At 39.1% G+C, this 9798-nt stretch overlaps 1 protein-coding gene across 1 annotated transcript; it reads left to right on the plus strand.

The window, feature by feature from the left end:
- The first annotated feature begins 2714 nt into the window (after positions 1-2714).
- On the plus strand, positions 2715-9500 carry LOC132525363 (tripartite motif-containing protein 64-like). Its single transcript, XM_060157914.1, has 5 exons — positions 2715-3125; positions 4288-4383; positions 5073-5323; positions 7873-7973; positions 9007-9500. Exons 1-5 carry the CDS (start codon positions 2715-2717, stop codon positions 9498-9500), a joined length of 1353 nt encoding a protein of 450 aa, XP_060013897.1.
- Positions 9501-9798: the final 298 nt, after the last annotated feature.

Consider the following 9798-nt stretch of genomic DNA (forward strand, 5'->3'; position numbering starts at 1 on the left):
TAAGCATTGGTAATTTGATAAACTGTGATAGGTGTCAGCAAAATACAGGTAGTATGGCACTTCTGTTAAAAATAATATTCTAGGGCTTCCCTGGTGGCGCAGTGGTTGAGAGTCCGCCTGCCGATGCAGGAGACACGGGTTCGTGCCCCGGTCCGGGAAGATCCCACATGCTGCAGAGCAGCTGGGGCCGTGAGCCATGGCCGCTGAGCCTGCGTGTCCGGAGCCTGTTCTCTGCAACGGGAGAGGCCACAACAGTGAGAGGCCCGCGTAAAGCAAAAAAAAAAAAAAAAAAAGTATATAAAAAAAAAATAATAATAATATTCTACAGTACGTACAGCATAGTAACTACAGATAATAATACTGTAATGCATATTTAAAAGTTGTTAGGAGAGTAGATCTTAAAAGTTCTCATAACAAAAGAAATAATTTTTAACTACATGCTGTGATGAATGTTAACTAATATGGTGATCATTTCACAATAGATGCAAATAGCAAATCATTATGTTATATACCTGAAAGTTATATGAGGTTATATGTCAATTATACCCCAATAAAAAACAGTCATCTTTATGCATTGTATTAAATATAATTACTCACATAATTATGGTATAAATAATTACTATATTATATTCATATTAATAGAAACATATACATTGATGTATATTATTATGTATGTATATATAACATATGTAAAGTATTTTGTTTAAAAGTTTTCACCAATTTTTTTTTTATATTTACCCCAAAAGAAGTCTATATTCTTTTAGGCTCTCAACCCCCTAAGATTGGGTTTTCTATATACCGAAAACCCAATCAACCATTTTCACACCTTTCTGAGTAAACATCAGTATTTTCCACTTCCCTTTGAAGCTGTTATCCAATCTCAAGAAGTAGGTGTGGCCTCAGGAGAGTCTAACCCTTTAAAAGGCAACTTTGTCCAGGGGTGACTGCTTCTCTCAGGGGGACTGAGGGAAAGTGCAGCTACCAGGTGTTGGACAGTTCTTGTTGACCCTGATATCCACAGATTTCCAGGACGTGCAGCCTTCCAGAAGTAAGACCACTCACAGTGGACTCTGGTAAGTAAGGAATTGATTGTAAATATCTTCATGCCTATTTTCTCTCATCCAAATCCTTTCCATTTACTTATTAGCCTGCTTGGGTTTTGTCCAAGCAAACAAGTAGTTGTCTTAGTTTTTTTAAATGACCTTAATATTTAAAATATCTGTAACTAGAGCAATTGTAATATATTGATATTTGTAATATTAACATATGTAATCATTTTTATTCCATTACCTTACATGTTATTAGATGTTTTTAGGTCTTAAATGAGATTTCTACAGACATATGTATTTATGAAACGCATAGAACACCTAAAATGTTCAACATAATGTATACATTTCATAGCCTTTATACAGATGAACATAAGAGTTAAATGTGTTGAATGAATTAGAATATCTTCTTGTAAAGTTCATATGCACTATATATATATTTTTATTTAAATATCTTTATTGGAGTATAATTGCTTTACAATGGTGTGTTAGTTTCTGCTGTATAACAAAGTGAGTCAGCTATATACATACATATATCCCCATATCTCCTCCCTCTTGCGTCTCCCTCCCACCCTTCCTATCCCACCCCTCTAGGTGGTCACAAAGCACCGAGCTGATAAACCTGTGCCATGCGGCTGCTTCCTACTAGCTATCAGTTTTGCATTTGGTAGTGTATATATGTCCATGCCAGAATAAAGGCGCTGTATTTTTAAAGACTTCAGTTTGCAGTGTAGATTTGAAAAGTGTTCAGGATAGATCCAATGAACTGATAGGGACTCCCAAGAAGTGGCATTGGTCAAATAGGGAAATATCAGAAACAAAGAGAATATGATGTTGCTTCCATTAACTATATCTTTGGAATTTCTAGTGTAGAGAGAAAATCCTCATGTATATTCAAATTTTTTCTTTGGTTTTAAAAAACAACTGATTAATTTTTACTCATTACTGTTGTAGCTTGAACATTAACTAGTTAAAAATGTGAAGTGCTCTGATGATCTGAACTGACTCCAGGAAAAATTGTGTTGCTGAACTAGAAATAACATAATTTTTTCCTTTTTTTGTCTTGAAAGGAGGAGTTTTGCTATTTAAGTTGGAAGCAAACACTGAAATGTTTATAGTTTTAAGATGCCAAAGGTAAAGCCAACATTGATTATATGAAGTTTAAATTATTCTAAACAATTTTATTTGTCTTTAGAAAAGCACATCTGTCAGTTCAGAGACAGGAGACATAGAGAACATTAGCATAGAGACAAAGTGTGTGCAAGTATGGGTTCCAGTCATGGAGTCATGGAGAGAGAGAGAGACAGACAGATTGAGATTATATATGTGCTTCTGTACCAATCAGCTAATAAAAGTAACTCTGGAGTCACCATTTACCCGCTGGTCTAAGCTTTAAGCACATCCATGTAATTTAGGTATGACTGAGAACATGGTTTATTTTAAACAAAAAAGTTGCTAGGGACTCTCTTATCTAATTTTATCATTTGTATCAGCATGAACCTGTCTGTATTCACCATTTCTAGGTTTGTACTGAGGGTAAGCATATAGGTAAATTAGATAGAGTTCAAACAGACAGGACTTTGTCCAAAGGCTTTACTTTCCCTTATCAGGGCAGAAGAAAGACTTTCTCTCTTATCCTCTCTAATTCTGTCTTGAATTTTCAGAAACATGGATTCAGACACATTGCAAGCCTTCCAGAATGAACTAACCTGCTCCATCTGTATGAACTACTTCATAGACCCCGTCACCATAGACTGTGGGCACAGCTTTTGCCGTCCCTGCCTCTACCTCTGCTGGGAGGAAGACCAGACTCCAAAGAGCTGCCCTGAGTGCAGGGGACTATCAGAGAAGCCAGATTTCCAAACCAATATTGTACTCAAGAGGCTGGCTTCCCTCGCCAGACAGGACACAGCTAAACAAACCAACAGCTTGGAGGCGCAGATCTGCTTGACACACAAAGAAGTCAAAGGACTCTTCTGTGAGGTTGACAAGACCCTGCTCTGTGGCCCCTGCTCTGAGTCCCCAGAGCATGCAGCTCACAGCCACAGTCCAATACAATGGGCTGCTGAGGAATACCGGGTAGGTGGTGCTTCTAAAGCAGTTAGGAACCTACAGGCTCCTAAATCAGAGAGAAAGATGAGGATAATAATGAAGTCGATGGGGATGGAGATGGTCGAGGTGGAGATTTTTCAGTGTAGGTCATGTAAGTGTATCATTTTAATGTTGTTGCCCAATTGTCCAAACATGTGGAACTGCTGTATCCTGGGGCATGTGGTAGCACAAGGCACACTGGCTTCTGATGTGAGCTTGACGCATTCTTAGTCAAGTTATATAAAAATCTGAGTCTCAATTTCTTAGGAAATGAGAAATTTCATTTCTCTCATGGAAATGAGAGATTCCATTATCTATAAAGTTTTCCCAATTCTTTCTTTCTTTTTTAAATTTTTAATTAATTGATTTATTTTTGGCTGCATTGGGTCTTTGTGCTGCGTGTGGGCTTTCTCTAGTTGTAGCGAGCGGGGGCTACTCTTTGCTGTGGTGCACAGGCTTCTCATTGCAGTAGCTTTTCTTGTTGTGGAGCATGGGCTCTAGGCACTCAGGCTTCAGTACTTGTGGCACGCGAGCTCAGTAGTTGTGGCTCATGGGGTCTAGAGCATAGGCTCACTAGAGCACACAGGCTTAGTTGCTCTGCAGCATTTGGGATCTTCCAGGACCAGAGCTCAAACCTGTGTCCCCTACATTGGCAGGCAGATTCTTAACTACTGCGCCACAAGGGAAGTCCCCCCACCCCAATTCTTCATTATATGTTTCTGTCACTTTGATATTCAACATATTAGAATCAAATTAGATTAATGTGGAAAAATCTGACCACATCATTCAAACTCAAGATTTCTATTTTCTAAACCAGTGGTCCCCATCCTTTTTGGCACCAGCGACCAGTTTCGTGGAAGACAATTTTTCCATGAATGGGGGCAGGGAGAGGTTGGGGGGATGGTTCCGGTGGTAATGCGAGCCATGGGGAGCCATGGGGAGCCATGAGGAGTGGCAGATGAAGCTTCACTTGCTCGCCCCCCTCTCACCTCCTGCTGTGCGGCCCCGTTCCTAACAGGCTGTGGACTGGTAGCGGTCTTCGGCCCAGTGGGTTGGGGACCCCTGCTCTAAATGACTGCCTTTGCTCATACATAAGGGGATGGAATTTATGGTATCATCTGTGTCACTAAAGCTCATGGTTATTTTGCAGGAGAAACTTCTGAAGAGAATGGACTCTTTAAGGAAAATGACACAAGAAATGCAAAACAGTCTGAATCAAGAAGCTAACAAAACTCAGTTGTTAGAGGTAAGAATTAAAATATTCTATTTGTTTGCATGGAGACAGATATAATCCTGGCTTAGACTTTTAGCAAAATTCAAATTACCAGGTAAAGGATAGTGGTCTTTTCCTTGGAAAGAGTAGTGGTTTCAAATGACCTATCATCAGTAATCACAATTATAACAGACCAATACAAACTAGTTCAAAGAGTGCTAGTATATGGGAAAACCAAGGCATGAAACGTATTCCTAGGCCACATTTTGAAGATTTGAATAAACCTTCTCAGACATGGAGTATAAGACAACATTGTGCTAAGTGTGTCTGTGAAGGTGAGGAGAGGAATACAGCAGTACCTAGAGGAGAATTACTGCATATTTTTAAAGCTGCACAGTATGGGGTTTACCTAATAAAAGAATATTTAGAAAAATCAGGGAAAGGAACAAGAAAAAACAAGATTTGGGTAAGAGAGGAAATAATTGATGGAGTAAGAACCCTGAAGAATCCTCCTAGGGAGAAAAACTGGAACCCCCTCAGATGGCTTGATTTAAACAGGAAAAAAGGTGAGAAACTTAGAGAAAGGATGGACAGGAAGGACCCTTTGAGGTGTGAGGCAGAAAGTTTGTCAAGAGCTTCCCCGATGACAGTAAGGAAATAATATTTGATGTTTTCTGTTGAGAATGAGGATGAGTGATTCTTTGAATCCACTATCTCTGCAGAACTATGCGGCCATAAGGAAGGTGATGATCAAAGTTCAGTATCAGAGGATCCACCTGTTTCTCCAGAAGCAGGAGCAACTCCATCTGGAGGCGCTGGAGGAAGAAGCGAAGGAGACTCTTCAGCAACTCAGGGAGAGTGAATTCAGAATGACTCAACAGAAAGAAAGTCTGAAAGAAATGTACAGAGAGCTGACTGAGATGTGCCACAAGCCCGACTTGGAGCTGCTCCAGGTGAGAAGGGAGGTTCCATCCTCAGAGACGGAAGTACTATTCTGGGCACCGTTGCCATGACATTGAAATGTTACCTGCATATACTCTTATCTCAGCTAAGGGATGATGCTCCTTGACTCCCATTAACTTACTTGTCCAATCCCTTATTTCTCATAGCCTGGTAATCTTTGGGAGGTTTTTTTTAATCCTTTCACTAGCTAACATAGGACAAAATTTTTTCAGTGTGATCAGGAGTACTATCCAGACAGATTATCCAAAATCAGCAAAATTCTGTGACCAGGGGAAAGTTAATTTTCTTGGAGTAATTCTCAATACGTTGTCACTCTATTATCCCACACTTACTGAAGACATTGAGGTTTTGCCCATTGTCTAGGTAAAATTTTTAGAACTGGTAGTCAATTTCAATGCACTCTATAATTTGTTTTATATGGTTCCTTGTTTTGCTTTAATTGTCATCATAAACGGTGAGATCTCTCCTTGGGAATAGGACTGAGAAATGACTGACATTGGAAACCTGATGTTGTTGCATCATTACACAGACTCTTCCTGGCCTCCTTCCTTCCTTCCTTAATGTGCCCTGAGGAAGCGCATCATGTTTTAGTTTAAGTTCTGTTATTAAGATAGCCTCTGATTGTTCCTTAGAGGAGAATGAGAAAAACAATACCTTATTGAACAAACAAGAATAGTAAAGAAGATGCAAAAGGACAGAGCTCTCATGATTAACGTGATTTTTTTTTTTCATTGCAGGCCTCGGGAAATGTATTGGAAATGTGAGTGTACGCTAATGACTTTTGATTTCTGGAAAAGTTGTTGTTTTTTTGATGAAGTGGTTGGATAGTCATTCCTTGGTGCCACAGGGAATTGTTTTCAGGCCATCCCCAAAATCTAAATCCCGGGATGTACTATCCCTTATAGAAAATGCCATAGTATTTGCAGATAACTTACAAGCATGCTCCCATACACTTTAGTCATTACTAGACTACTTATAACACCTAATAAAATGTAAATTAAATGCTATGTAAATAGTTCCCACGTATGTGGCATTTTCAAGTTGCACTTTTTGGAACTTCCAGGAATTTTTTTTTTCTGAATATTTTCCATTTAGAACCAGGGAGGAAGAATGTAGGGGAGGGATGGATTTAGAATTTGGGATTGACATGTACACACTGCTATATTTAAAATAAATAACACACAGTGGTTATCTCAAGCCATAGGGAAGAAGATCAGGATTAAAAATGGTGGTCAGGGCTTCCCTGGTGGCGCAGTGGTTTACAGTCCGCCTGCCGATTCAGGGGACACGGGTTCGTGCTCCGGTCCGGGAAGATCCCACATGCCGCGGAGCGGCTGGGCCCGTGAACCATGGCCGCTGAGCCTGCGCGTCCGGAGCCTGTGCTCTGCGACTGGAGAGGCCACAACAGTGCGAGGCCCGCGTACTGCAAAAAAAAAAAAAAAAAAAAAAAATGGTGGTCAAGGAAGACTTTAGCTTTTCCTATAATGTTCAAACTTTTTGAAGAGAATTTATCTATGTATTATTCTATAAGTAAAATAAATTTAACAAAAAAATAGATAACAAACAAGGACCTAGTGTAAACTAACTAACTAAATAAATAAATAAAATAAAACAGAAATTACAGATTCAATCCGTGGTTGAATCCATACATGCAGAACCCTCGCACATGGATGACAAACAGTACATCTTTTGATCTATTAACATCGTCTTTTTGGCTATTTTCTGTTTTATTTCAAAAGGATTCTAGAGGCCTTCTGATCCTTGGTCTGAGAAGTTTCCTTTTCATTTGGCTGAATTCAAATACACCTGAAAACTTTCTGACATTCTGGGCTTTGTTCCACCCACTCACCCCATCCTCTCCAGACTCACCACAGTAAAACTCAGGGAAGGGATTTTTCTGAGATATCACAGAGGAAGCACCTACACTAATGAGTTGGAAGGTGAAAATGGCAGGAAAGGGGCAAATTCCCTAATAGGAAGAGGGGCTGTGATTTTGTTCCTAGGAGTAGCACTGAATCAGCCTGTTCCATTACAGCAAGCCCCCTTGTAGGTAGGACCTCAGAGCTAATGGCTTCCTGGTGCCCACTGGAAAGTTAGACCTTCAGGACCAAGGCAGCCAGGCTGGAATTGGATTCCCTTAATGGGCTGATAAGAGCAAACACGTCGGGCTCAGTGAACTCTTCCTTTTAGACACTGAACGTATCCTTGATGACTACTTGCTGACTGCAGTCCCAAAGGCTTTGCCTGAATTTTTTGCTCTCTGTAAAATGCCCAGGATCTTTGCATCACCTGAGTTGGAATAGAGGAAGTGAATGAAGTTCAATAAGTTGAAAACTGGAGTAAAGTCTGAGAAGAATAGGGGAGTTGAAATTTGATGTAATTTATATTTAGAAAAAAGTATGGTAACTTTTTATATTCCCAAGTGTGTAGAATATAATGTATATCCAATTAACCAAAAATAGGAGAATTCTGACAAAATATCCTGGATTAAAAACTGCTTTTTTGTAATGGTCCTGTGATTAGCCTTTGACCTTGAAATGTAACTGACGTCATTTGTTACAGGACTGATTTGATACAGATGCAAAAGCCTCAGCCAGTGAACCCAGAGCTCACTTCCTGGCCTGTCACTGGAATCCTAGACATGCTGAACAGCTTCAGAGGTAAGAGTCAACCTTCAGTGAGCAGGACTACATTTCATTAGAACTTCTTGGGAAGGAGCCTTCTTTTATTGTTATTTTATTTTTTCTGACATGAAGGTAGTACATAACTTCCCAAAGTTGTTACATTTTTCCTGCTTGTATAGTCGTATTACAAAGATCAAGGCTGAACTTTGCAACCTATAGTTTACCGAAAATGCAAAGCTAGAGATATATATTCAGTTACATATGACATAGGCAGAGCAAGAGGAGAGCAACCAGCTTGCTCATGTGGTTATAAAGAGAGAGAATATTTACTTTGTGAGTAACCATCAATATTGTGTTTATTCAGTTTATTTCACTCTTATAAAGTTAAATATGGCATTGCTGGTTTTTAATTTGTTCTGTATTACCAGCTCATTTATTATGCATTGTACAAAAAGATTTATTATTTCTAAAATCAGCAAGAATTGACAGAAAAGACTAAAATTAGCTTAGGCAGGATAATTGTAATGCTATTAGATCAATTTCAGAACAACTGAAAGGCAAGGGATATTTGAACATGGTTAGCCAGAACATCCTTTTAGAAGCTTCCAAACTATTCATTGATGAATTTCTATCAAAATTTTGACCTTTGAAAATGTAGTAAGTAGAGACCATAGCCCAATAAATACCCACATGATAGCAAGTGCTATCTACATGCTAGATCATATTAAAGACAAAGGACACAAGAAAAGTTTTCTAAATGAAAGAAAAAGAATAATGTTTTTGGTGAGTCCTGAAATAAACTGTCAAGATGTTGACATTAAATCAGACTTCACAGAGTTCATATCTCCCTTTTTTTTTCTTTTTCTGTATGATTTGAAGTCTTTCTGTGCGCTGGTGAGATAGTAATGACTCTTACTCTTCATAGAAGAGCTAGTCTGAACTCCCTTTGCTGTCTTTGCTTTGTATTTCCTTGGAGGAGGGAAAATGAAAAGACTCATTGGGTAGAGAGCCTCTGCCTCTCAGGCTGTGGAAATCTCATTTGCTGACCTGATTTTTGCTCTTTCTGCAGTGGATAATGTTCTGAGTCAGAAAATGACCATTCACAATGTGAGTCTTTCTGAGGATGGTACAAGTGTGATGTTTGGAGGTGACCATCACGACGTGTCCAGACAGCCCCAGATTGTGGAAGGATTTGTGGCCTGGGGAGCTGTGGCCTTCACCTCTGGGAGGCATTACTGGGAGGTGGATGTGACACACTCCTCGAACTGGATTCTGGGAGTCTGTAAAAATATCTTGACGAGTGATACTGATATCATTATTGATTCTGAAGAGGCATTTTTGCTATTTTCTATGAAGGTGAACAATCATTATACTTTGTCCACAAACTCCCCACCCTTAATTCAGTATGTGCAAAGGCCTTTGGGTAGGATTGGAGTGTTTCTGGATTATGACAATGGAACTGTGAGCTTCTATGATGTTTGCAGAGGTTCCCTCATATATAGTTTCCTTCCTTTCTCCTTCTCCTCCCCTCTGACGCCTTTCCTTTGCCTTAGGTCTCCATGAATAGTCAAGTTCCATGACCATTTAATTGATGAAATTCTTGCCTGAACAAATTGCTTTCCTAAACCTCACGTGAGGCCACAGGATGATATCTGACTATCTCTGAGCACATTGTAATTTAATGGAACATACGACTATATGTTTATAAAATGCCATAACCATGTTGAATGTATAAATTTGTTAATTAAATTTTCTTGTAATAAAAATTTATTATGGAATATTTCATAGAGTATAATCAGTTGCTTTTCTTCTGTCATAAATAATAGTTTCATTAAAATAAAAGTTACATACCATAAAGGTT

The sequence above is a fragment of the Lagenorhynchus albirostris genome, chromosome 9, assembly GCF_949774975.1.
Source record: "Lagenorhynchus albirostris chromosome 9, mLagAlb1.1, whole genome shotgun sequence".
NCBI lineage: Eukaryota > Metazoa > Chordata > Mammalia > Artiodactyla > Delphinidae > Lagenorhynchus > Lagenorhynchus albirostris.

Coding starts and splice junctions, on each gene's coding strand:
- LOC132525363 (XM_060157914.1), top strand. CDS start 2,715: ATGGATTCAGACACATTGCAAGCCTTCCAGAATGAACTAACCTGCTCC. Junction 3,126..4,287: donor GGGCTGCTGAGGAATACCGG/GTAGGTGGTGCT, acceptor GTTATTTTGCAG/GAGAAACTTCTGAAGAGAAT. Junction 4,384..5,072: donor ACAAAACTCAGTTGTTAGAG/GTAAGAATTAAA, acceptor CTATCTCTGCAG/AACTATGCGGCCATAAGGAA.